Source organism: Callorhinus ursinus, unplaced genomic scaffold, assembly GCF_003265705.2.
Source record: "Callorhinus ursinus isolate GAN/ISIS: 27379988/994484 unplaced genomic scaffold, GSC_fseal_2.0 scaffold3, whole genome shotgun sequence".
Classification (NCBI taxonomy): domain Eukaryota; kingdom Metazoa; phylum Chordata; class Mammalia; order Carnivora; family Otariidae; genus Callorhinus; species Callorhinus ursinus.
The window spans coordinates 51,009,257-51,036,580 of record NW_027397065.1 but is presented as its reverse complement, the minus strand read 5'-3'; the positions used below and the strand labels follow the sequence as shown (position 1 = coordinate 51,036,580).

The 27,324-nt window shown below is 54.5% G+C and overlaps 2 protein-coding genes across 8 annotated transcripts in view; both read left to right on the top strand.

The window, feature by feature from the left end:
• Window positions 1-10,722, top strand: part of SYNPO (synaptopodin) — a 54,272-nt gene extending 43,550 nt beyond the window's left edge. For 4 of the 7 annotated variants that reach the window (XM_073890857.1, XM_073890856.1, XM_073890860.1 and 1 more), the window contains 2 exons: window positions 273-2,626; window positions 7,861-10,722. In XM_073890857.1, coding sequence (XP_073746958.1) covers window positions 273-2,626; window positions 7,861-8,553 — 3,047 coding nt within the window. In that variant the 3' untranslated portion in view covers window positions 8,554-10,722. The other 3 variants (XR_012377566.1, XR_012377565.1, XM_073890858.1) reach the window with 2 other exon arrangements.
• A 2,058-nt stretch (window positions 10,723-12,780) lies between these two features.
• Window positions 12,781-25,288, top strand: MYOZ3 (myozenin 3). The gene is made up of 7 exons (XM_073886674.1): window positions 12,781-12,902; window positions 14,378-14,439; window positions 20,231-20,385; window positions 21,305-21,373; window positions 21,476-21,611; window positions 22,039-22,201; window positions 25,120-25,288. Exons 1-7 carry the CDS (start codon window positions 12,886-12,888, stop codon window positions 25,286-25,288), a joined length of 771 nt encoding a protein of 256 aa, XP_073742775.1. The 5' UTR covers window positions 12,781-12,885.
• Window positions 25,289-27,324: the final 2,036 nt, after the last annotated feature.

The window sequence follows — 27,324 nt, the reverse complement described above, 5'->3', positions numbered from 1 at the left end:
ACAACCTTCAAGGGGAAGCCAAATGAGGGGCCAGTTTATCCAGAAAGGGTAATCAGAGGAGGTTTTACACAGGTGGTGGCATTTGAGTTGGGCCATGATTGTTGGGTCAGGGATCTTTATGAGGAGAGGGGATTCTAGGAAACAGCGAGTAAAGATCAAATTCCAGAGGAAAAGATCATCGGTAGGAGGGACACGGTGGCCATCTGTCTGTCTCTGTACCCGTGTGGCTCAGCATTCCCATTTGCTAACTGGACCTCTGTCCCTCTCTACAGCCTTGGGCCCGAGCACTAGCCTCACTGAGAGAGATCTGAAAGAGGCGAAGGCCTGGAGCCAGCAGATCGCAGCCCAGCTGACCACCCCTCCCAGCTCCAGCTCCCGCGGCGTCCAGCTCTTCAACAGGCGGCGGCAGAGGGTGAACGAGTTCACCTTGGAGAACCACGGCCGGAGGGGACAGAAGCCCAGCCAGGAGTCCCTCAGAGTGCCCCCTGCCAGCCCCACAGGCTATGCCTCAGGGCTCAGCTTGAGTCCCACCTCACTCCCTGAACCAGGCCCTCCAAGGAACACCCACGGCCAGAGCCCTGACGTAGGGGTCCCTGCTCGCAGCATGGAGGGGTGCTCGGAGAAGGACCCCTTGCTGCGGCATCTGGAGAAGGTGGCCAGCGAGGAGGAGGAGGTACCCCTGGTGGTTTATTTGAAGGAGAACGCAGCCCTGCTGACGGCCAATGGGCTGCACCTGTCCCAGAACCGAGAAGCCCAGCAGAGCCCAGCAAGCCCGCCGACGGCTGAGGTCCACAGCCCCGCTGCAGATGTCAACAAAAACGTTTCCTCACTCAGTGCCACCCTCATCGTGCCAGCCTCTAACAGCACCCACAGCCTGCCGGCCGCAGACAACAACCAGAACCCCCCGGCACCTGTCACCCCGCAGAGCCTGCCGCTTTCAAACAGCCAGCAGCCCTCGGAGGCACAGCTCCCTCCCAATGGCACGGTGTCAGATTCCAAACCCGGCACCCTGTGTTCCAGTGGGCAGCCCCCGGAGCCGGCTGCGGAGGTGAGATCCAGCACACTCCTAATTGATAAGGTGTCAGCTCCACCTACCACCACCAACACCTTCTCCAAAGAAACGACTCCCCTCTCCAGCTCCGGGACCCCAGCCCCAGATTTCATGTCGAGCTCCCTGCTCATTGATGTACAGCCCAGTGCCCCAGCGGTGTCAGCAGAACAAGAGACGTCTGGGTGGGCGGCCACGCCCACGCCCGCCAAGCTATACAGTGAGGTCCACTTCACACTGGCCAAGCCCCCATCAGTGGTCAACAGGACCGCCAGACCCTTTGGGATCCAGGCGCCAGGGAGCACCAGCCAGATGGAGCGGAGCCCCGTGGTAGAGAGACGACATCTCGGGGAGAAGGCCCTGGCTCCCCAGCCCCCCAGCATGGCAGACAGGAGCCCTCGGCCACAGAGACACGTGATGTCCCATAGCCCCATGGTGGATAGGAGGTCTGTGGCACAGCGAAGCCCTGCCTTGGAGAGACGCCCCTTGGGGAACTTCACCCCACCCCCCACCTATGCCGAGACCTTGTCCACGGCCCCCCTGGCTTCCCGGGTTAAGTCTCCCCCATCCTACTCTGCCCTTTACCCCAGCTCTGACCCCAAGCCTTCTCCTCTGAAGGGCCAGGCAGTTCCTGCCAGCAAGACGGGCATTTTGGAGGAGTCGATGGCCCGCAGGGGCAGCCGGAAATCCATGTTCACCTTCGTGGAGAAGCCCAAGGTGACCCCGAATCCAGACCTGCTGGATCTGGTACAGACGGCCGATGAGAAGCGGAGGCAGAGGGACCAGGGGGAGGCAGGCGTGGACGACGAGCCCTTCGCGCTGGGGGCCGAGGCCTCCAACTTTCAGCAGGAGTCAGCACCCCGGGACAGGGCCAGCCCCGCGGCGGCCGAGGAGATCCTCCCGGAGTGGGCCTCGTGCCTCAAGTCACCGCGCATCCAGGCCAAGCCGAAGCCCAAGCCCAACCAGAACCTGTCCGAGGCCTCCGGGAAGGGGGCTGAACTCTACGCCCGCCGCCAGTCCCGGATGGAGAAGTACGTCATCGAGTCCTCGGGCCACACCGAACTGGCCCGCTGCCCTTCGCCCACCATGTCCCTGCCTTCATCCTGGAAATATTCCACCAATGCTCCTGGCGCCTTCCGAGTGGCATCCCGGAGCCCAGCTCGGACCCCGCCCGCCTCCCTCTACCACGGCTACCTGCCTGAGAACGGGGTCCTGCGCCCCGAGCCCACCAAGCAGCCGGCCTACCAGCTGCGGCCCTCGCTCTTCGTCCTCTCGCCCATCAAGGAGCCTGTCAAGCCCTCACCGAGAGCCGCCTCTCCTGCCAAGCCGAGCTCCCTGGACCTGGTGCCCAGCCTCCCCAAGGGGGCCCTCCCGGCGTCCCCGGCCCTGCCTCGGCCCTCCCGCTCCTCCCCGGGCCTCTACACCTCCCCCGGCCAGGATGGCCTCCAGCCCACAGCCGTGAGCCCGACCTACAGCAGTGATCTCTCCCCCGTGTCGCCCTCCAGGGCGTGGTCTCCCCGTGCCAGGCAGGCCCCCAGGCCCTCCTTCTCCACCCGGAATGCTGGGATCGAGGCTCAGGTGTGGAAGCCTTCCTTCTGCTTCAAGTAAAGGACCCTGCAGGGATCCCACTGCCTGGCAGGAACCCCTCTCTGAGGGCTGGATGGAGAGCAGATGTGGCTGGAAGTGGCACCGAGCTGAGGGTCAGGAGTATGGGGCCTCGGGGCTCAAAGGCTGATGCTGCCACCAGCTAGCTTTGTGACTCTGGCCAAGTCACCTCCGCTCTCTGGGCTGTGGCTGCCACAAGGGTCATTAGACTCCATGTCTGAGGGGCCTGCCGTCCCATACTGGGTCGGGGGGGGAGGGTCACGAAGAGAGAACTCCCTCGGCAGGCCGAAGTGAGGCTGGGGGGCTTCCTCGGGCCTTTGTGAGCTGTAGGGATGCCAGCGTCTTGCTGGGGAATGGCCTAGGAGGGGACCCCAACATGGGCTTCTGGAACAAAGAGAGCCGGCCAGTGCCTCCGTGTAGCCAGCCAGCCAAGGGTCCGCCTTCCCAGCCGCCCCAGCTCCTGGCATCCTTCTGCCTGTCGCTGGCTTCTCACCTGCACTGGTCTGTCTCCTCCACCTCTGCCTTCGGGACACCGTTTCCTCTCCGCTGCTTCAGAGAGCTTCGCCTTGGCCGCCACATTTTCTCCTCTCGCGGGCTCTTCCGCTGGATGAGGACTCAGCCCGCCACGGCTGTCTGACGCTTTCCTTCCTGCCCCTCTGCTGCCCTGCCTCCCTGTCCTCTCCAAACACCTGGCTCCACTTTGGGGACCAGACCTCGGTCCCGGTTCCACCTGGCTGGCCCTCCATGTCCTGGGGCGTGCGAGGTCCCAGGGAGTCCCCGAGAGCAGGAGGGCCCCGTAGAAGGAGGTGCGGGTGTGGGCGTGCAGTGAGAGAGGCCCATCAGCCAGTTGGGCTTCAGCCTCACCCGAGATCTGTCCCAGTGAAAGTAGCTCTGTCTGTGCGATGGAGGGGGCCAACGGGGAGAGAGGCCGGAGAGGGGGGTCTGGCCCTGTCCCAGCCTCCCTTTTGCTGGGTGAGTCTGGCCCAGTCACTTTCCCTTTCTGGGCCTCAGTTTTCTCATCTATACAGTCACTGCCCTTCTCGCGGTGACCATCTGTGAGGATTGAGGGGTTAGGGCTGGTGCTTCGGGAGAAAGGCCTTGGAAGTGGTAAGACAGTCCCCTGGGGGAGAAAGGGGGCGGCAACAGGCTGTTGCGGTAGAACCGCTGGAGATGAGAGGTCTGTGAGGGTGCCCCGGGGAGGGCGTGGCTGGAACGAGATGCTGCGGGAGGCCAGGGGACCGGAGCCCGGGCTGGGAGGGCGCAGGCCCGGAGGGCCTGGAGATTGTAGACGCATAGGAGGCCAGGGCAGGAGCACAGCAGCACGGTGAGACGGAGAAGGGGACCTTAAGGTTTGGAGGAAAAGCCTGGGATCTAAGAGATCTGGATTCTAACAGATTAATTCCCTGTGTCTCCTTGGGTCTCAGTTTCCCCATACAGTGAGGGTGCCGAGTCAGGTAGTGTGAGATCCTCACCACCTCTGACATGTTTGATGTGATGCAGCCCCCAAACCAGGCTTGGGGGGGGGGAAGTGTGAGAGGATACAGACGCAAGAGGCAGAATTCAGATGGAAGCCTCCCAAGGCTGGGGGCCGAGCACCACCCACTTTCTCTTCCCCAGCCCTATTTCTGGGCTCCCCAGCGGGGCGAGGGGTGGTGGAGGCGGTGCCCATGCTGGGCTGAGCCTGCAGTTTTCGTGAGCTCTGGGCTCGTCTCCATGGGAACGGGGGGTGCCTTCCTAGTGAGTTCATTCTGCCCGGAACTTGGGGGCATGCGTGGGGGAGTCGTAAGTGAGCTCAGCTTCTTCATGCCAGGCCCCTCCCAGGACAGAGTGAGGCCCCTACCCCAGACCCCTGATTCCTTCGACCCCAGAGGGCCAGCAACGGAAGAGCCCACCCTCCATCCTGCAGCTCCTGTGGCCAGGCTGGCTGAACTCGTCCTCCAACTTTGTTTTCTCTCCTGTTCTCAATACACTCAGCCTCAAATCTGTCTTGCTTTTTTCTTTCTTCCTCGCTCCCTGGTTGGTGGTCCGGGCTCTCCCCGCTTCCTCGCTGATTCTGGCCTGCGAAGTGGGGGAGGACAACTCCGTGACTGTGCGTGAACGTGTAGCGTGTCCCTGCGGGCTGTTTGCGACCGCTGTGCGTCTGGATCTGCCGTGGGTACAGGGATGTGGTGGCCTGGAAACAAGGGCTGCCCTCCCTCTTCCCTGGGCCAGCACGTAGGGAACCATCCATAATCCTATGGAAATCCTTCTTCTGTTTTCTCCTTCTTCCAGAGTTTGGCCAAAAAGGCTAGAGAGCATGGCGAAAACCCACAGCCCCTTACAGTCCAGGTTTGTTTGAATTCTTTGTAAGTGGAATGTAAATGCCTCTTTAGCCAGAGCATATACTTTCTGGTTCCCTCAGGGCCCCCTCCCCCTCTCCCTGTTATCTTCATCTGGCAATTTCCCATATTTGTCACCTCCGGGCTCCTGAAAACAGTTTCTGCCCCTGGTGGAGAGGAACAAACTGCCATCAAGCATCAGAAGTGGGTTGTAGTCCCAGATCTGCACCTGACTCCTTGCGTGACCTTAGACAACCCCTTCTCACCTCTGGGCCTCAGTTTCCCTTCCATACAAGGAAAGGGTTGCAGAAGGCCATCTGGGAGCTAGCTCCGTTTGGTCTTTGACAATTCCTGTCTGACTGTTCTGCCCAAGTCTTCACCCCCTGCACGTGCCCTGCAATGGGGCTGGTGCTGGGGTAAGTAGGCGCTGCTTTCTGAATTTTCACCCATGTGCATTGCCAGGGAGTTCTGGCTTATATAAGACATTGAGAGCTTTGTCAGAAAGTGAACAGTCCTGATTTCTCACAGCTTTTTTGTATTGTGCACCCCACCTCCCTCACTGCACACACACAGTCAGTACCCAGACATGGCAGTTCCGATGAGGTCACGCTCTGGCCCACCTCCAAATGATGAGGAACTGCTTACCAGTGCCCAACATTCCACCCCAGGCTTGGGAAGTCAATTCTGTTACTCCTTCCACTGGCTGGCCCTAGCCTTCCCCTCGTGGCCACCAAGGGCAGAGATAACCCTTAGAGATTTCAGATAGGTATCATAACTCCTCCTGCCCCAGCCTGCCATTGTCCTGGCTACAGAGCCCGGGTCCTTGGGCCCCCATGCTTGTTGCTGGGCTGGGATCATGAACTCTTGGCCCCATTTCCCACAGCTGGGCTGACTGAAAGCTTCCTGGGATGTGTCACAGACAGAGCAGCTCCCAGGGTCTCTGGCTCACATATACACAATTCTGATCCTGGAGTGAAAGGGGTGGATCCTATGCTGAGCTTTAACTTTTCAAATGGATGATTGGGGTCTTGGATATCCCCAGGAGGTCCCTAAGGGTCCCTCCAGCATTACCATCCCATGAAAAATCTCCTATCCGGACTGCTGTTTAAGGGATGCCATTCTGAGTCAGCTCATCTAGTAGCTGCTGCCTTGTAGGGAGAAAACATAACACTTCACTACTTCCTTTTGATTGGGAGAAATCAGATTCTCGTTGGAGGAGAGGCAGACTGGCTTGACTGTGGCTGATTACTGAATGGATGAAAGACTGGATCTCATGAATGGTTCTAGATGTTGACTGGGTAGAAGACGCTGAATGGACTGGCTAGTTCTGGACTCTGAGGAATCACTGCTGGTGAATCTGTATTGGACTGAAGGCTGAGTGGACTGGTTTACTGCTGGAATCTGATTGGATGAAGAGTTGGACGGTTTAGCAGATACAAGCTGGGTATGATTCCCAAGCCCTGCACTTTCAAACCAGTTCTCCAAACTGCTTTAGCATGGTGTAGCCTTTGAGCAGGAGGTAGTCAACACACACACACACACACACACACATCCTGGTGGGGCAGAACACACCAGATAGTTATTTACACTTCTGAACTTCATTTTCATCCTTGTAAAATGGGTGGGATAATGCCAGCTACCTCATCAGCATGTTGTGAGGATCTAATGAGACATAAAGGATGACATGGAAATTTGTGGACTGGAAAATCCCTAAATAGGTAGGAAACAGGTACAGTAGTGTAGAGCAGAGCAGTGCTTTATCACCTCGAAGATGTTCACCAACTTGGCTTCACCGAAGCCACACTCCCTACCCCATGCTGGCAAGAGGTCCAGTCAGGAGAGTGTGCTGCCTAGGGCACAAGGACCCAACTTTCTTCTGTGTTCCCACCTGTCAGTGGGAACTTCCTCTCTGCTCAGGGTATGCAAGGAAAAATTAGGAGGTGACCATGGCAACATGGCAAGGGGATTGGGGCTAAGAGGGCCTTTCCCTAAGTGCTTAGTAATAATGATCAATATTATCGTTTTACATTTTTATTTTTAAAGATTTTATTTATTGAGAGAGAGAGAGGGAGCATAAGCAGGGGGAGCAGCAGAGGGAGAAGGAGAAGCAGGTTCCCTGCTGAGCAGGGAGCCCCACGCTGGGCTGGATCCCAGGACCCCAGGACCCCAGGATCATGACCTGAGCCGAAGGCAGACGCCAAACCGACTAAGCCACCCAGGGAACCCTCGTTTTAAATTTTTAAAATAGATAATACGTCCATATCTTTCAAAAACCTAAACTAATATAAAAAGTAATACATGAAAGCTTTATTCCCACTCCTGTGGCTGCATACCTTGCCCTGTTGGCCCCATTTCCTAACAGAGACCCACTTTGGCTAGTTTCACGTGTATCCTTCCAGTATTTCTTTATGGTAACTAACATCTACTGAGCACTTACTCTCCTCCAGGGAACCTTTCAATCCATATAATGTTCTTCTACATGAGTCATCTCATTTAATCCTAACAGCCCCCAACGAGTAGGTGCTGCTATTATACCCCCATTTCACAGAGGAGGAAACTGAAGCCCAGAGGCTTCCGGTTGCTTCCGATGCTGAAACAACTTGCCCAAGTTCGTTCAGTAAGCAGACGGGTCTGTCTCGGAAGCGAGCGTTCTTAACCACTAGTCACCTGCCTCCCTGTTAAGCTCAGGAGCAGGCAGCACGGGCTTTTCCGAGGATGTGGGCTGAGAGCTGGAGCACCTCGCGTTTTACTGCAGGCACTACTTCCCTGACTCAGGTCGCTGCCCTCCCGACTCTGTACAAGGACAAAGCAGACGCAGTCCCTCCCGAAACCCCGGGCTAGAGGACCCCAGCACTAACGCCTGCCCTGCCCTCTGTGCTCTCTCCCCAGGACCGCCGGGAGAGCCTGCCCACCTCCCCGCCCTGGACGCCGGGCGCCTCTCGGCCCCCCAGCAGCCTGGACGGCTGGGTGAGCCCGGGGCCGTGGGAGCCGGGCCGGGGGAGCAGCATGAGCAGCCCCCCGCCGCTCCCGCCGCCGCCGCCCATGTCTCCCTCGTGGAGCGAACGCTCCGTATCCCCTCTGCGACCCGAGGCCGAGGGGCGGCCTCCCAGCCGCCAGCTGCAGGCCCTCCTGGCGCGAAACATCATCAACGCGGCCCGGCGCAAGAGCGCCTCCCCGCGGCCGCCGGGCGCAGAGAGCCTGCGGCCCTTCTCTCCGCCCGGGGCGCCGCCGCCGCCGCCGCCGCCGCGCCTGCGTTCGCCGCAGCCCTCCCGGCCCGGCCCCGCTGCCGCCGACGCCGCCGCCGCCGCCGCCGCTCCCGGGGCCACGTTCGCCCCGATCCCGCGGAGCCCGCTGCCCGCTGGGCCCTCGCCCTGCGCCAGCCCCCGGAGCCCGCTGCCCGCGACGCCCAGGCCCTTCCCCTACCGCCGCTCGCCCACGGACTCCGACGTGTCCCTCGACTCCGAGGACTCCGGGGCTAAGTCGCCCGGCATCCTCGGCTACAACATCTGTCCCCGCGGGTGGAACGGCAGCCTGAGGCTCAAGCGTGGCAGCCTCCCCGCCGAGACCTCCTGCACCACCTAAAGCCTCCCCCGCTCCCCCTCCGTCCCCACCCCGGGAGGGCTGAGTCAGAAGAAGAGTTGTGGGGCTTGGTGGATCCCAGCACCACGTCCGGGGGTGGAGGGGTTGGGGGGGCGGGTGAGGTCTGGCCGCTTTGGACAAGGGGTAAGGGGAGGAGTGCTCTGGGCTTGGGGCTGGGGTAGTGATCCAAGCTTGGGTTCTAGCCTGTGTGTGGCCTTGGGCAAGACCCTTCCTCTGTCCCACCCCTCAGCCTTCCCATCCGTTTAATGAGACTTGGACCAAAGCCATCTTCACAGGTCTAAATTTCCCCTCCCCTCCCCATCAATGCACACACGCACACACACGCGCACACGCACCCACACACACCTGCCTTGAAAGAGTCAGGGTATTGTGTATATGGACCCCTAGACTCGCTCCGGTTCAGGGTTCCACACTCCTCCCTCCGTTCCTGGCTCTGCTCTCTGGAGTCTGGCAAATGAGGGGGGTGTGTTCACAAGATCCTAGGCCTCAGTCCCCTGCCTGGGCCCTGGCTTGACCATCCACCTCCCTGGCACCAAGAGCCAGGCAGGAGCAGCTGCTTGCCACCCCTTCCCAGACAAGCTCTATTTTTACCATGGTGACCTTTAGAGAGGTCTCCCAGGCCAGCTCAAGGTGCCCCGCTGGCCCCTCAGGAGACAAGAGGTGGAAGGATTCCTCCTCCCAGGTCCCTCTCACGCTTTTCCCGCTCCAGCTCAGACTGTCAGGGCCACTTATCTGCCGCCAGAGGGGAGAGCTGGAAGGGGTTGACTTATGGTCCCGGCCCCAGGACTTGGGCCTCCAGGAATGCTGTAGGTGCTCCAACCCATCTCTCTCTTCTCGGCCCTTTCATGACAGGTTCCAGGCTCAACGCTGAGCTGGGGAAAGAAGAGTTGATATGGAGCTATCTGCTCACCTGTGACTTTACCTAATGGCCCTGAGTTTGAGATTGCCCACTTGGAAAAGGGGAGGCAAGAGTTCCTTGTTATGGGAGGTATTCAAGAAGTAGCCCGGATGCACAGAGGAGATTCTAGTAGGAAGTGGATTGGCTCAGATGACCTCTGAGGGCTCTTCCAGTCCTGAAATGCATTGCATGGGGTTAGGAAGGAAGGAAGGCAGATGGTGGTGGAGGATTAATTGGGCAGAATTTGGGGGCAGATGAGAATGGGTGGGTGAGGGAGGGGTTAGACTAGAGTCTGCCTGTGTTTCTGGCTCCTTGGGAAATACCCCATGGTTCAGTTTTAGGCCCCAGTATCCATACCATGCCCAGATGAGTGGGCACTGTTCTGCCCCGTCTCTTCCCTGTTACACTCTGGCCTGGCTAGTGCTTGGTGCCCAGTGACCTTGAGGAGCCTGGCTGCAGACTCTGGCCTGTCCCTTAGACCTGGGTGGTTCTCATTCCAATCCCCAGGAGGGACATGGGAGGAATACGGCTAAATTCTATAGCTTCCAAAGTTGGCTGGTGGTGCCCTCTAGAGGTTCAAAATGTCAGCTTCAGGATACTAAGCACAGAGGAGGGTGGGGATGGGGCACTGGACTTGACTGAGGATCAAAGAGATGTAGGATAAAAGATTAAGAGAAAGGATACCAGGATGTTGCTAACGGTGAGGGACCGAGTGTGATTTGGGGTTAGGGGTAGACTTACCCAGCCAGGTGGGTAACATCAGGTGATGTTAGACCTGAAACCCCCACAGAGGGCTAGGGAAAGCTGGGGTCGGGGTGGGAGAGAGTCAGATGGGGGTCTTTGGAATTAAGGAGTGATCCCAGAGGGTGCCTAGAGCCTAAGGATTGGGAACACGGGCCCTGACAGAGGGAAGATAAGGGAGTGTTCCTGCTTGGTCGATGACGGTCAATGATGAAGTCCCCATCTGCTTCAGGGTTCCTTTGTAGCATGGGAGACTGGGGCTAAGGGCCCCTTTCACAAAAGAGACGCTATCAGGCCACTGGTTGATGCAGTGGCATAGAAAATCCACTTCTGCTTGCATTTCCCCAAAGAGCCAGCAGAAGGCAGCCCTGGAAAGCTGCAGTTCTGCCTGGCTGTTCCTGTCACTGCCTTCTCCCCCATCCTCCCCTTCTAGCCCACTAGAGACTGCCTGTGTTCTGCCTCTTGCCTCCTGCAGAATTCATCTCTGGCCCTCAATAAATGCTTCCTGCGTCCTTCTGCCTCCTGTGTCATTTTCAGCTTCGTCTAAAGCCCCTCCCTTCTCCCCTAGGAACAGTCCAAGGGATTCTGCGGGGACGAGAATGTTTGACACAGGTGGGATGGGAGCTTGGGGCGTAGCAACCATGGAGAGAGACGGGGAACAACGGAACGGCCATAGACGAGGTCCCAGGGTTGAGGTCCTGATCCTGTCTTCTACCAGCTGGGTGACCCTGAGTAAACCCCCTGCTTAGCCAGCCTCAGCTTCCCTATCTGTGCAGAGTGAGCTGGGTGAGGTGGTATTGCCCTGGTCCTCACCACAAGCCACTATCACTGGAGCAGGTAGGGCCAAGCTGGGTCAGGGCCCAGGGCTGTGGGGCGGGTTCCTCATGGTAGGATGGGGCTCCATGCAGCAGGAGAAGCCCCTATAAGAGGTCCCATCTGGGTCCAGGTGAGCTCGGGACCCAGACTATCAGGAGTGCGCCGCACCTGATGGCGGTGTCCTTTGTCCAGAGAAGGGGACTGTGGCCCCACTCCCAGACGAAGCCAAGCCTGCCCTGGGAACACCCCTCACCTTCCTCTCTAAAAGCTCAGGCCCAGCAGAGGCTGGGGGCAGGAACCTAAGGGGCAGAACGTGGAGCTCCTGGAGTCCTCAGAGCCCCGGCTTCTTCCTAAGGGCATGTCAGAAACAGGCCCTTGGACATTCTGTCCTGGCACACGGGTACAGGTGCTGCCCGCCCTGGACCCAGTGCATCCTTGCCAGCCCACCCTTCCCTGCAAGTGACCCAGTCTTTATCTTCAGCCAGAACCCCTCCTGAGCACAACATCCCCCTGCCTACTGGGTGATTCCCATCCCTGACACCGCAAATCAAGTTCATTCCAAGCTAAGCTGAGTAGCCGCGCTCGCCCCAAACTGGTTCCCCCTTTACCTTCCTCAGTCACTCAAGCCACAGTGGCCTTTCCTGCACTCCCCACATCTAATCTCAGAGCAGGACCTGGTGATTCCGCAGCTGCTGCTGCTCGGGCCCTCCTCCATGCTCTCCATGGTCTCTATCCCTGCCCCTGTGCAGGCTCTCCGTCTCTCACCTGACCACAGTCAAATCTTCCTGCCTCCAGTATGGCCCCCTCCAACTCATTTTTCACCTGGCAGCCCAGAGATATAGTTGAAAAATGCCAACGTGACCCCTCCATTCCACCGCTTTAAACGCTTCAGCAGTCCTTTCTAAAGCATACTTCCCTCTGGAAGAGCCTGCTGTGATCTGGCCCACCTGTCCAGCGCCATCTCTCAGCTCTGCGGGCAAGTTCTGGCTCTGCTTGCGGACCCCTGGCATTGTTACAGAGGGGCCTATGCCCCTCTGCCCACTGAACTCCTACTAGCCTTCCAGGCCCAGATCAAATGTCTCCTCCGGGAAGCGCCTTCCCCATCCCCCACCCCACCCCCAGGCAGAGCTGGTGGCACCCTCCCCTGGGTACGCCCAGAGTATTTCCCATCATGCATCGCAAAGGCTTATTTACGGGTCTGACTTGGGCCTGGCTAAGTTCCTTGAGGACAGAGCCCTGCCTTATTTATCTTCCATCCATAGAGACTCAGACGGTGTGAGAAGGTGGAGGGAGGGAGGGAGAGAGGGAGCAGAAGGAAGAAAGAAAGGCAGGAAAGAAAAGAGGAAAGAAGAATAAGTCAAGCAAGGATATCAGGGGAAAATTCATTGATTCATGCATCCATCCATCCATCCATTCATTCAACAAATATCTATTGAATTCCTATCAGGCCCCGTTCTAGGCACTAAGGATACAATTAGCAAGCTCAAGCGACTGGCAACTGACTCTCAGCATTTCCAGGTGACTCTGGGGTGTGTGTGTGTGTGTGTGTGTGTGTGTGTGTGTGTGTGTGTGTGAAAGCCCTTCTGTCTGCAAGGGCCTGCTGCCGGGGCACCTGTTTCCCCTGGGGCCTGGTGCTTTTAGCATCTGTCCCTGGATCCTGTTGCAGCCCGAAATAAGGCTGTGAGCCACGACAAAGCAGGAAAGATTCTTGCTTCTCGTCAGCTGAGGCCAGAGCTGGCTGCAAGGACGCACCCCGCTCAAACTGGACCGAGGACCACCAGCACCTACACGACTACCCAGCTCTCAGCTTCCCGACAGAGGTGTTAATTTTGAGGGTCTGACATTCCCTCCTGCACACTATGGTCCTGCCACTCAGGTACCAGGATCCTAGGGGAGCTTGAGGAGCTATGGGGTGTGGGCAGAGGAGGTGAGCCAGCTGCCAGAGCCCCAGCCCCCAAGCAGAGGAAGGGCCCTGCCAAGGGTCTGGGGAGCATGGGGCCTCAAGGAAGCCAGGTGCCTGATTTGGGATGGGAGAGATTCTAAGCTCTAGGTCACTCTTGGTTAAATGGGGAGGGGTGGCTGGGATTCAAGGTGGGCAGAGGTAATGACTCTGCGTAGGACTTCAAGGTCTTTAGGCTGCAGAGGGAAGCAGGGCCCCTGTCTGTAAGATGAAAGCCCTTCCCAATGTCTGTAAATGTCTGTAAGGGGAGTGTTTGTCAAGAAACAGACCCATGCATTGTGGACTCCTGAGTGGTCACAGTTGGAGCATTCTCTGTCAACTCATGGCCCTCATCCCAAATGCGAGCAGACATGCTCAGATCTGATACGGTTTGCCGGGTGGGGGATTGTGGATGCCCCGAAACCCATCTGTGGATCCCATGATCTGGCCCAACCTCCTTATGTAACAGAGACACATAAGAGGAATTGAGGCACAAAGCGGGAGAGCTACTTGCTCACAGTTACAGAGGAAGTCAAGGACATGGATTAGACCCCAGGTTGCCCAGCTCAGTGCCCACTGACGCGGGGCCGTGTGTGGGTGTGGGGTATAGATGGAGGTAGACTGTTTTTTCTAAAGGAAGGAGTGAAGGAAAACCTGGAAGCAAAACACAGGGGTAGTCTGTCAGGAGACTCAAGAGCTCTGCCTTCTCTCCTGGGGCCAAGTTAGGGAATCTGGATTTGGAACCTACAGGGATTCTCTGGGGCTCTGGACCTCATTTTGTTTGTAAATCTCTTCCAAGGTCGCTGGAAAGTGCCATGAGGTACAAATGGGGAGGGGGGGGTAAAGGGGGAGGTAGAGAAGGCTGAAGGAGAGCACCCTGCAAGTCAGCTGAGGAATGGGGCATGGGGAAAGGGGTGATGGGTCTCTCGGCTTCCTTGGACCAGCCTGTGCCCTCCGGCCTCAGAGCCAAGTACTGGAGACAGAAGGAAAGGATCAGCCTTGTAGACCCCAGTGTGGGCCAGGCCAACAACCCATCCATACCCTCCTCTCCCTGGCTGCAACCTCCTTCAGCCCCTGATTAGAGTTCATCTGCGTCAGCAGATGACAGTCGTCTGAGACCCCCCACCCCCTACCCGTCGTGTCCCGGGGATTGCCCCCTGAAGAAAGAATGCCTCCCTGGCAACATGGGAAGCAGATTTGTGTGGCTTCTAGCACCTCCCTTGCCTTCCCTGGACCTCAGTCTCCTCCTCTGTACAAAGAGACCCCAAAGCCCTGTCCAGCTCAGAGCCCTTCCTTGAGCCTGGGGTGAGCCAAGGCAGTTCAGAGCTGAGGCTGCGTGGACCAGGGACTGGGAGGACGTCTGGGGAGGGACGCAGGGGGGCTGGCCATTTGCAGGCATCTCTCTTCCACAGGATGATCCCTAAGGAGCAGAAGGGGCCAGTGATGGCTGCCATGGGGGACCTCACTGGACCAGGTAAGGTGGACTCAGCCCTTGTACGGTCCTCAGATCCCATCCTTTCCTGGTCCCAAAGTGTAGCCACTCGGGCCTGTTGGCCTGAGGCCTGGGCAAACAGGTGTGAGTTCCAGGCCAGCCCTGAGGGAGCATTGTGGAATCTGCCACTTGGGCTGGGACACTTCCCAAAGCATTGGGAGGGGCCTTGCCCTGATGCCCACACCCCCACATGCTGAGACTGAATGCCTTACACTGGGCCCTTGGCCTCACTAAGTCCTTACCTCAGCCCCAGATTGAGTACTGAGGGCTCTGGTCCCAGTTCCAGCCCTAACTGTGGCCCCAAGCCCCCCCCCCAACACTTGCCCTTGCTTCCTGTCACTGTGGGTCTCCCGGGGCCCCCGTGGCAGGAGACAATTGTCAGGGGAGAGTGGGGACAGGCATGGGGCTGGCCAGAGCAGGCTCCCCAGTGTGACTCAGACCCCTTCACTTAAAAGTAGGCTCACCCAACGAAGAAATCAGCTAAAACACACGCTTATCCCCATATAAGACCTCCTCCAGAACTCTCGGCATAATTTTGGAGTCTATTAATTTGGCCTACTTCAGAGCATTGCAAGTATTTTTTTTTAATTTTTAAAAAAGATTTTATTTGTTTATTTGAGAGGATGATAGAATGAGTGTGCACACAGAGGGAGAGGGAGAAGCAGACTCCCCACTGAGTGTGGAGCCCGATGCGGGGCTCGATCCCAGGACCTCAAGATTATGACCTGAGCTGAAGGCAGACGCTTAACTGACTGAGCCACCCAGGCTTGAAATGGGGATTTCAAGTATTTTAAAAACAAATTCAGCTAGGTCAGGGCTCTCATCCTATAGTGCAAATGATGGTGAGAGGTGCTGTTGGCTAAAAATGCAGATTCCCAGCTTCCACCCCCAGGATCCGGATTCAGTGGACCTGGAGAGGGGGCCGGACATGCGTCTTTGAGACAAGTGCCCGGGGAATTCTGGAGCACATGGACCGTGACCCAAGCTCTGACAAACCGTCCCGTAAGGACACCACTGAGGTTTTGCCCCATGCAGGTTCTGAGTATTTATCCTCTTGTATGACTTTATATGGGAGTGGTCCTAACCTATTTTGTGTGTTCTTGCCGCCTTTTGTGGGGGTCAAGTTTCTTTTTTTTAAATACATGATTTTGGGTGCTAACACACAACTTCGTGAGGTATTGATGCTCTAACTAGAAGAACCAGGCGATGCATTCTCTTTTCCCTTGGCTAAGTAATTAATTAATTAGTCCCCCAAATGTGGGCACATATCATTTATGCCAGACTGGAAACACATAAACTGTTGGCCGTTGCTAGGATATTAACTCAAGACAGTTTTGAAACTAAAGAAAAGTAGAAAGAAAAAAACCCTCATGGTTTTACCATGAAAAGACAGCCACTGTAATACTACTACTAACACCATTATTATGTACTTAATCGGTGTCAGATCCTGTGCTAAGAGCTTCTGTGCTTTATGTTATATAACCCTCACAACAACTCTCTAAGTTAGATATTGTTGCCCCTGTTTTGCTGCCGAGAAAGCCGAGGTTCAGAGGAGCTAGGTGGTCACACAGCTAATTGTTGGTAGAGCTGAGATTGGACTCCAGATCTCTTTGTCTCCAGAGCTGCTGCTTTACTACACAGTTGTACAAATAATACACCCCTTTTATAAGATATTCAGACAAAACAGACATGAATGACTTTGAAAGTGAAAGTTCCTCATAATGGGACCATCTGGAGATAACCACTGTTAACGTATTTGTGTGAATCCATCTTCTGTTCATATATAAACATATTTATAAAAACACATATATATGTGGGCTAAATACTCTACGCTGTATTCTTCAGCTTGCTTTTTTTTTCCCACTTAGCAGCCTACCACAGACTTCTTTCCATCCTGGTATGATGTACCTCTCCGCCCCCTCCCCCTGCTCCCCCAGCATGTAATATTAAGTATATTGATACATGCACACACCGTATTGATGGTCAGGAAGGTTCATCTCAGGTTGGACCATTAGGAGCCGAGCTGAGGATTCTCACACAAGTGACTGATTGAGGTCACGCCCTCAGGAAGAGGGAAATGACGGAAGCAGGATAGGGCAGGGGAAACCGCTAAGCAAGGACGTGGGCTCAGCTGTTAGCCCAGGTTCGGTCTGATCCCGTGGGAGCTCCAGAGCACGAATGGCTCCACAGAACTCACCCTGTCTTCAGCGAGGAGGCCATGAACGCTTCTGCTCAGGAGGGCAGCCCTCTGCAGAAGGGGGGCAGTTGTGACCCTGAGCCACTGATGAAGGGCATCTGGGCAGCGCCCCCAAAACACGGATGCCCGGTTTTCACAATCTGAAACCTCAGTGCAATCAACATCGTTGTATGTCTGTCTTCAGGCATGTTTATTCAACTTTTCTCCCTAAGAATGAATACCTAGCAATAGAACTGTTTCATCAAATAGACTTTATCTGTAACTTTTTTTTTTAAATATTGAGCTCAATTCATCTGGTAGTATTTGATAATATGATGCCAGGGGACTTTTTATTATGTACTTAGATATAAATAGTCTTTCATGCTTTTAGTATGTAGGACCCTTTCTTGTTAAAAAAAAATAGTGCAATTTCCAGCCCTCCTCTTCCTACATCCTATAAATAGTCACTACTGATATTCGGCATGCCTCCGTGCAGTTTTTTCACTGCATGCATAAACATACAGTACTTACTTTTTTAAATAAATGACTGGGATCTTAGAATACAGATTCTTCTGAAACTTACTTTTTCCCCCCTCTTAACCTACAATGGATCTCTTTCTATTCCTAACATGTAGGAGGTCTTCTCTCTATATTTGCTGAAAGAATTAAAAAAAAACATCAGCCTCCTTTTTTAAAAGCCAGTTTGGATTCCATTGACTGGAATGAGTCACAGCACCTGCATGGCCCCCTGATGCTGCCTGGCAGCCCCGTCCATCTCCCTGTCCCATAGGACTCGCTTAGACGATGGCGGCAACCTCTGGCCCCAAACTCCCGATGCCTCCTCCCCTGTCCTCCTTCTCAGCTGATGACCTTGCTTCCTATTGCACTGAGGAGAGTGAAGGAACCAAAACAGCACCTCTGCCAGCTGCCTCCTGCATACCTGGCCCTGTGCTCGCATCTGCGTCTGCATTCTCGGTTTTCCGTCCCCGTGTGGAGGACGACCTCTTCCGGTCCACACCCTCCCCTCCCCTCCCCTCTGTCCCGCTCAAGGACATTCTTCCAGGCAGTCTTCCCTCTCTATTGTATTGTCAAAATTTCCCATCAGCTAAAAAACATGCTTTTATTTCTCCCTTTTAAAAACAAACACACACCTCTTGATTCTCCTGCTGCCTCGGTCCTGTGGAGCACAACTCCTCAAAGCTGTTGTCTGTACTTTCTCACCTCCTCTCTCTCTCTAACATTTTATTAAGCTCACTTCCAAACACACCAAAATAGGGAGTGCAAATCCTCACGGCCCTCCTTTCGTCCCTGGAGTCCAAAGCAAAACCCAAAGAGCATGTCATTTCATCTCCTCCATACTTCAGGGTGCACCAAGAATAATAAAGAAGACATTTCCTTACATGTCACAAAGACGGTAGCACACCGAACAAAATTAGCAACTTTGATTTAATACCACCTAATGACCAGTCCCACAGTCAACTTTCTCCAATTTTCTAGTTTGTGTTAATGAGGCTCCAAGAAGGACCACTATTTATCTGGTGGCCACGGCTCTTCAATCTCCTTGAATCTATAAGCCCCACTCCTGCCCTGCCCTATCGTTTTTGTTTTTGTTTTTTTCCAGGTCATTCCCCCCTTTAAAGAACCCAGGCCAGCTGCCCTATAAAATATCTCACATTCTCAATTTGGTTCACTGCTTCCTCGAGGTGTGGTTAAAATGCTCCTCTGTCCATTTTCTCGTAACACTTTCCATTACAGTTTTCACACCCAAACACTCCATAGAAACTACTTTTATGAAGATGACCAATAACAGTGCCCCGACACTAAAGAGGATAGTCAGTTTTCGGCTCCGTGAGCACTCCATCTTCCCCCAAACGCTGTTATCCCTTGGTTTCCAGGGCACCACACTCTGGCTTTCCTCCTGCCTCACGGGGCGCCCCTTGCCAGGCTCTGTGGCTGGTTCCTCACCTCCTCGATCTGGATGCCAGAAGCCAGCCCAGGGCTCAGGCTTCGGATCTCTTTCCCCCTCCCCACCCTGGTGATCTTACCCAAGCTCCCAACTCTAAACACCATTTATAGAGCTGGAACATGAACCTCCGTGTATCCGATTTTAGAGGTGGACAACGCTGGCCATGCTGTCCGTACGTATCCTCTTCCTACCAGTGTCCTCACCCCACCGTCACCCCCTTCCTCCCAAAGCCTCTCCTTGTTGGGAAGTGTGTCAAAGTGGGTGTTTTGCCAGTGGGGGAAACACAAAGGTTACGGATGGGCTCCAGACTATTAAGGACAGCCATCAGCCCTGGAAACCCTCTATGTGGCTATCACGATGAGTCCTAACTCCGAAAAAAGAAAGAAATGTAATGGTCTTCATCAAACAACAACAAATACCATTTGTCAGCTCATGATGCCCCAACTTTCACCTCAGGTCAGTTTCTCCCATGAGCACTAGGCTCCCATATCTGGCTCCCTCCTTCTCAGCTTCTCCGCTTGGACATCTGCAAGGCTCTTCCAACCTTATATGCCCAATTCTGCAGGCAGTTAGGGGAACCTGAATATGGATTAGGCATTGAATAAAACAAAACAAAACAAAACAAAAGTGTCCACTTGCACAGGTGGAGCTCTTTAACTGATAAAAGCAAGTTACAAGCCATGTATAACTATGACTTCGTTTTGGCTGAAAACTCTTATGTGAATACATAGTCTTTTTCTTATAAGATTTATTTATTTAATTTTAGAAGAGAGAGAGCGAGCACATGAGCAGGGGGAGGGGGAGAGGGAGAATCCTCCAGCAGACTCGCAGGTGTGCGTGGATCCCAGGTGGGGCTCAATCCCAGGACCCTGAGACCACGACCTGAGCTGAAATCAGGAGTCAGACGCTTAACCGACTGAGGCACCCAGGCGTCCCTCATACAGGACTATATAGTCTTTGAAAAGGATATGAACGGATATACACTAAGGTGTTAAAGTGGCAACCTCTGGGAGATAGAAATGGTATTTTTCTCTTTTCCCCTTATATCTGTATTTTCTAAATTCCTTCAGTGCACATATATATGCTATTTTTATAATAAGAAAAGGCTATTTTAAAATGGAAAGAACACATGTCTAACACAGAGCTCCTGATCTTTCCCATCTCCCCCCACCCCCCGCCCCACCCTTCCTGTCTCAGTGACTGGCTGCTCCGGGGACGAGGACGGAGTGGGTCAGGCCCAAAACCTCCCCTCCTCCCGTGGCAGAGCTCACACCCATGGCTTACTGTTAGATTAAACTAGAATCTGACCATTTCTCACGACTCCTACCACTACGGGCAAAGAATTGCAGAGGAAATTCATGGAATAAATACAAATGGCCAAATAACATCTGAAATGGAGTTCAATTTCACTGAGTGACAAACACATGCAAATTAGGTGGAGGTGTCATTTCTGCCCACCAGGTAGGGAAAGGTCCCACAGAATGGTGACACCCAGTGTCAGCAGCTGTGGGGAGAAAGCGGCATTCTCCTACACCCTGGAGAGTGCTCGGAGGCAGGCACCCTTAGAGGCTGGCAGCCCCGAGGGCACTGAGGATTTGGCGGTAAGAGCTCACTCTGGCCTCTCTGGGCAGTCCCTTTGCTGGACCTGGGCAAGAAGCTGAGCGTGCCCCAGGACTTGATGATGGAGGAGCTCTCGCTGCGCAACAACAGAGGATCCCTCCTCTTCCAGAAGAGACAGCGCCGGGTGCAGAGATTCACCTTTGAGTTTGCAGCCAGCCCACGAGTGGTAAGTTAGTCCCATTGTGCTTATAGGGGAATTGAGGCCCAGAGAGGGCCAGTGGTTAGCCTAAAACCAAACAGTGAGCCAGGTGAGGACGTCTGGCCCCTGGGGAGTCCCTCCAGCTCCAGCCGGAAAGGCTGTGATGTTCATGTTCCCATCAGATTCAGCCCCTGACTTGCTCTGTGATCCTAGAAAAGTGGTATCTCTTTAGGCATCTCTCCCCAGATATAAAACAGAAAGTGGAATGGGCATCGCGAGCTGTAGGTGAAGGGATTCTGGCTCCTACAAAAAGTGCTCTGGGCTGACTTTGCAGTGAGCAGGATTTAGATTAGACATTGAGCTTGACCTAAGTGAGAAAACACAAAATTCCTTCTCTTCTTGCCCCTAGAAGAACGAAAAGGCCAGAAAACGGTCTTCTGGTAGAGACAAGAATGGCTTATCCTCAGGCTTCAAAAAGTCAGCAGGCAGTTTCAGTTACTTGGAATGAACTCGGGGTCATTCCACTCATACTCCACTCAGTATCTGGACTAAACAGGGGGTGACTGAGAGGGGATGATGTGGCAGAATGCAGAATAGTAAAGACAACAAAACACCTACCTTTGCTAGCCAAGCACTTCATGTGTATCATCTCATTTAATGCTCACAGAGCCCTATAAGCTAGAAATTATCAACACTACTCCCATTTTATGGATAAGGAAACTGAGACTTGGGATGGTCATCTGCCCAAGGTCAATATTAGAATAGCAACTAACATACAGAGAGCATTTCTCTGTTCCAGGCACTGGGATTAGCACCCTATGCTATTAATTCATCCCCCCAATATCCCTGGGATGTGGGCACTAAGATTACACACACCCCTTTTTTGGTGGAAGAACCCTGGCTCCTTGCTGCACTGAGCCTCCCTGTGGTCTATTTGCCCCCACAGATCGTGGATGGAAGTGCCAAGGGGAAGGTAACAGGATCGAAGGTGACAGGAACAGTGGAGCTGGGGACGGTGAGTATGCAGGGAGCCCCAACAAGAGGGGAAGCTGGGGGAAGGGGCCAGGCAGCTCTGTGTGGCAGTCCATGGCCTCTGAGCACCCGCCCCTGTGCCCAGGTTGCCAACGGCCCTGAGGGGCAGAACTGCCGCTCTGAGCTCCACATCTTCCCAGCCTCATCCCAGGGCCCTGAGGACGCCCAGTCTGCAGCCTTCCCCGCAGAGCGTGCCCGCAGCCCCAACGCCCTGGCACCGGGTGAGTGCCTCCCTGGGTCCTGGTACTGGGGCTGGGGCTGGGGGACCAGAGCCCATGCGGTGCTCCACTGTGGGGCAGGAACCAGCGCCCAGAGAGTGTCTAGTCTACCTCCCCCATCCCCCACGCCCCTCCACAGACCTAACACAAGCCCAGAGAGGTGCAGCAATGCACCCAAGGTCACACACTGAGCCAGTCTGTGCCCCAACTCACGATTCCCCTGCTCTAGTCCTCCTTGCTTCCAGGGATGGGGAAGGATCGGTCCCCTTTGCTGGAACAACTCTGGCGTTATATCCCACCCCCCATCCCGGCTCCAGGCTTCCCTCACCCAACCATATCTGTGGGGTGGGCAGGAGTGGGAGCTGAGGGAGAAAAGAACCCAGCTGCCCCCCCATCTGCCTGCCCCCCATGAGCCCTGCTCTGTCCCCAGGCTATGCCAAGCCACTGAAGGGTGTCCCGCCAGAGAAGTTCAACCACACAGCCATCCCCAAGGGCTACCGCTGTCCTTGGCAGGAGTTCATCAGCTACCGGTACTACCAGACGGATGGCAGAAGTCACACCCCCAGCGTTGCCCAGTATCGAAATTTCAACAAGTAAGGCCAGGGCGGGGGGCAGCTTGGGGAGAGATGGCTAGGGTGCGCAGGTGCCTGTGGCGGCAGTTCCTGAGCCCTTCCACAGGCCAAGCTCTATCTGAGCACTTTCACATCGACGGAGCTCTAGCTAGAACTCAAGAGAACTCTTGCCTCGGCACATAGTAGGTGCTCAAGAAATGCAAAGGGAGTGAATGGGTGAATGTGCCACACATCTTATTGGTTTCTCCACACAACAGGGCAGGGAGGTGCTGCAGTTTTTCCTATTCTGCCAGTGAAGGGACCCACTCAGGAACATCAACAACCTGCCCAAAGTCACAAAGCAAGGAAGCAGCAGGTGTGGGATCCAAGTCTGCATTTGTCTGACTCCAGAGCCCGGTTTCTTGTTTCCTCCCTGTTGTGTGCCATCCCTTTGATGCACGTTCCTCCCTGGGTGGGGCCCCAACCTCACTAGTCCTAGATCAGCTCAGCCTTTTCCTCACTTTGCTCAAAGGTCTGGAAGAGGCCTAGAGATGGCTTTGAGGTGTATCACAGTGCGGAGTGGCAGTGAAACATTGGATGCCAGATGTTTGAGAGACGCAGAGGAGTGGCTTGTACTATTTAGAGCATGCGGCCTCAACGTGGGCTTACACTGAGACTCCTCACTTCGCTGTGTGACCTTGGGCAAGTGACTTAACCTCTCTGAGCCTCTATCTCCCCATCTGTAAAATGAGACTATTACAGTATCTACTTTGTAAGACTGTTGTGAGGATGGCATGAGAAGCCGTAGGCCAAGTTTCTAGTAAGTAATAAGCTCTCAGTATACAGTAGCTATTAGTAATAGTATTGGTACTAGTATTAGTTGCAGGCTGAAATAATGGTTGGAAAAGCTAACAGAGAAAACTAGAAAGGGATAAATTTAGTGTTCTGCCCCAGGGGCCCAAAGACAAATCATAGGCGTCAAGACAGGAGCCTGGCACTGGAGGGAGGCCTTAGGCTAGGGGATGCATTTCAACTGCAGTTGGCTTCCTCGGGCTGATGCTATTTCTGAAAAATGCTCCTCTGGCCTGGGCGGCATTAAGTGAGAAAGAGGAGGGTCCACAGGAGGAGGCTATGGTCCAGCTCTTCTGGCACCTGCTCAGACCACATGCGAGACTGTGTGACAGCCGGGGGCGATCAGCCCTGAGAAGAGACTGCTCAGAAGAGAGGTGACCTCCCTCACACAGCTGATAGCCAGGGAGGGCCCCGACGGGAAGAACTGTGCCCAACAGGCACCACAGAAGCCACGAGCCATTGGCAGGCATTCTGGGGTTTCTGCCAGGCCAGACCGTGTTCTCTCTGCTCCTGGGGCCCTCAGCCCCTACCTGCCCATCTAGTTCGGACCCTCGGCAGACATTCAGTCCTGAGCGCTGGCTTCCAGGCTGGCCCCATCCATCTCACGCTGCAGCCAGGACAGGACGAAGCACATTCCCACCAACAGGAGGAGGGCTTTAGGGGGCCCTGAGCCCAGGCCCCCTTTGAGACCCAAGAGCCAACTGATGCCGCAGCGGGGCTGAGCAGCAGTGTTAGTGGCCAAGCTGTGTTAAGGATCCAGGGCTCTGGGCTTCCAGTCAAGGGCTGGATCGTGAGGCCTGTGCAGCTTGGAAACTGCCCAGCCTATTCCCACAGGGCCTGGCTGTTGCCGCCACAGCTGGGGTGGTCCAGGCAGACCCATTCTCCTGGCTGGAGCCCAGGCCCTGGCCCGAGGCCTGCCTTTCTACCCCAGGGGCAAGCACTCCCTCATTCCCACTGCTCCAAGGCTTCGAGGAAAACACTACATGAGCAATGCTTTTTAAGTTTTCTTAAGATAAAAAAGTTTAAAAATAACATACTTATATTCTCTTACACACACACACACACACACACACACACACACACACACAACTACAAATAGAGAGAGCCCTTTGTTCAGCATCCTCCAATCCCAGTTCCCTTCCCAAATTCCCAAAGGTAACACTGGTCAGGTTGGTGTGTATGTTTTCAGATCATTTTCTCCCAGCAACTCCAGTCCTGTAGTGGATGCATTGTTTGGGGTGTATGTGTGCGTTTTGATACTTTGTATCTCATTCTGTAACTTGCTTGCCTCTTGAAACTTTTGAAATCTATCCTACTTACTGTACACAGATCTTTTCATTCCCTTTAAGCGGCTGTATGGTATTCCACCATGCGAATACAGTACATCTGTCTTGTCTGGGTCTCTGCTAATGGACATCTGAGCTGTTTCTGGTTTGTGACCTCATTGCTCATACCCATGTCTTTGTGTGTGCGTGCACGTGCTCCCCTAAGCCCTATGCTTACGGGTGCAATTGCTGGTTCACATTTTTGAATTAAAAAGATCATGCAAGTTGTCCAAGGTAGCAGCAAAATTTACCCTCCAACCAGCAGTATCTGAGTGAAACTGCCCCACCATCTCACCAACTTTGCCCCACTATCAAATTATTTCTTCTCACCAGTTTTACAGGTGAGAAGTGGCATGTCTCTGTTATCATTTGCATTTCCTGATTCTCGGTGCTCTTTCTAACCCTCTCTTCCCTCTCCGGCCTGCGGGTATATTGTTCTGAGGGGAGATGAGCAGAGCAAGGAAAAACTCCATTCCAGCTCCACTGCCTTCTGGAGCTTACTTAAGGGGAACCTAGAGTTTTGCCTAGGATAAGCCAATTCTAGCTTCGAAAATTTCATTCCTATTCCCAAGCAACAAGCCATCCCCACAAGAGGCAGATCGGGGGATGGGCAGAACTGAAGAAACCTGTTAAAGATAATACAAAGCCTTGCTGTATAGGTGGGGAAACTGAGGCCCAGAGGGAGGCAGGGAGGGGGCCCTACATGGTGACCCGCATGTCAGTGCTCTGCCATCCAGTGCTCTCCCACACAGCCCACTTCTCCTGCTGCTCTTCTATCTCCAGGACCCCGGTGCCCTTTGGAGGACCCCTGGTCGGAGAGACCATTCCCAGGGCAGGCACCCCATCTGTCCCGGAGCTCATCAGTGGTTTGGAACTCCTTCGTCTCAGACCCAGCTTCAACAGAGTGGCCCAGGGCTGGGTCCGCAACCTCCCAGAGTCCGAGGAGCTGTAGCCCCAGCCTGAATATTCAGTTCCCCTGTCTTGGTGTTCAGGTAACATCTTGGAGGCAAGACTTCTGGACAGCACTTCAGTTTATGAAGGGTCTTCACACACAAAACCTTACTGCAAATGGCCTCAAAGGCCACAAAGTTCAGTAGTCCCCAAATGGGGTGTTTCAAAATTTCCTGGGGATGATGTTTTGTATACAGATTTCTGGCCTGCCCCAAACTTGTAGTATTCAGATCTCCTGAGTTGGGGAATTTCTATTAGTAACCAACACTCCGAGGTGATTCCAGTGAAACTTGTTCATGGTTTGCGTCTTTAGACATCCAAGCCACCAGTGAATTCACATCCATGCCTCCACTCCTCCCTGCTGTGGACTCTAGCTTACACTCCCCTGACAGGGAGCTCACAGCAGCCCATTTACCTATGGATAACTCTGATAATTAGAAAGTTTTTCCTTTTATTGAGATGCAGCTCTAAACATTTGCTAAGTAGCTACTGTGTGCTAGACACCCTGCCAGCCCCAGGGAGAGTGTGTGGCGAATATGCCCAGGCCCTGGCCTAGAGGAAGAGAGGACAGGAGGGAAGACAGATTTGAAAGCAGGAAATCATGTTCCTTTTCCCTACAGCACACTGACTGACAACAGAGGAAGAAAGGGGGCTTGAGGCAGAAGAGGGGGTCCCTAACCTTGGGGCTGGGGTGGGATTCCAGGAAGCTTCTCAGAGACTTTGGGTGGGACCCCAGAGGAGGACTGAGAGCCATCAAGGGCAGAGGGGGTGATGGGGAGGGCGTTCCTGCCAAGTGGACCAGCATGTGCAAAGTGTGGAATTGTGCACAGGAGGAGGTGTGTTCTGGAAAAAGGAGGGGGCTGTGCTAGAGGGGTGAGTGAGGGCCAGCACTGGGGGGGCTTTACTAAGGAGATGGGGGCAGTTTTTAAGCTGGGGAGTGACGGATCTTGCTATGTGGGGGACAGAGTGGCAAGGACTAAGGCCAGAAGCCAGGAATCCTGGCAGGGAACAAGGTCTAGACTAGGGAGATGGCCATGGGGATGGAACGAAGGGGCGCCCCTCTGTGCACCTTCGTCAGGTCAGGTGCAATGTGGGGTACCTGTAAGGCCCCCTTCTTTCTTTTCTCCTTCCGCTCACCATCCTGTGTGAGCCTCAGGGTAAATCTCGTCCTAGTCTCCACCACGGCTATTCAAGGCTGTATTCCTCTCACTAGGAAAAGGAGAGAAAGGAATGCCTCTTAGTTCAACTGGTGATGAGGAGGACAATGACAATAATGGTGGTGGTGGCTGCTTTTTATCGGGTGCCTCAGTGCTTGGGCTGCTAGTAGATTCTCCACGTAGCCTATTTCTTATTTTCAGTTCAACCCTAAGGGAAAGGTATTGTCCCATTTTACAGATGTGGATATCCAGGCTCAAAGGAAGTGGCTTATCCAGGGACAGAGCCAAAATGAGAATGTCTAATTCCACCGGCTGTCCCTTTTCACTGCACTGGGTGGCCAGGCCAATGCCCACTCACTCTGGAACCATCTAAGCATGGTGTCCTGCCTTCAGGCTTAGAGGTGAAAAGTGCAGGTTGGGAAGTCAGAATGGATGGGTTGGGCTCTAACAGCTACTACTGGCTGTGTGAACTTGAGCAAGTCATTTTTTTGTCTCTACACCTGTAAGATGAGGACAAGGCCGGAAGCTCCTGGATAGGGCTGTTGTGAGCACAGTGATGGACACATACTTAAGAAGCCCTCAGTCATTAGATTTCATGCAGCTACTACTGGTCTTGATTGGAAGAGACGTTCTTGTACTTGAGAAGCTGGCTGCAAGATGTCATTGGGGTCAGCAAAGCTTAAGCTGGAAGGAGAGCCTCTGATTACTGTAGGGCTCCCTGTGGACATGGACATGGAATTACCTCCCTCTGCCTCCTCCCTGACTCCCTCTCTTGGGGACATGAGAAGGTGAGAAATCCAGCTAGTTCCCAGGGTGCGTGGGATAGTGGTTACATTTTCCTTTTGTTCTGAACTTTCACTGCACCCCACACCATCTTGAG

What these genes read in the sequence shown, in the direction of transcription:
- MYOZ3 (XM_073886674.1), top strand. An exon ending in TTGCAGCCAGCCCACGAGTG is followed by an intron (nt 20,386 to 21,304) that starts GTAAGTTAGTCC and finishes TTGCCCCCACAG; the next exon opens with ATCGTGGATGGAAGTGCCAA. An exon ending in CCCCAACGCCCTGGCACCGG is followed by an intron (nt 21,612 to 22,038) that starts GTGAGTGCCTCC and finishes CTCTGTCCCCAG; the next exon opens with GCTATGCCAAGCCACTGAAG.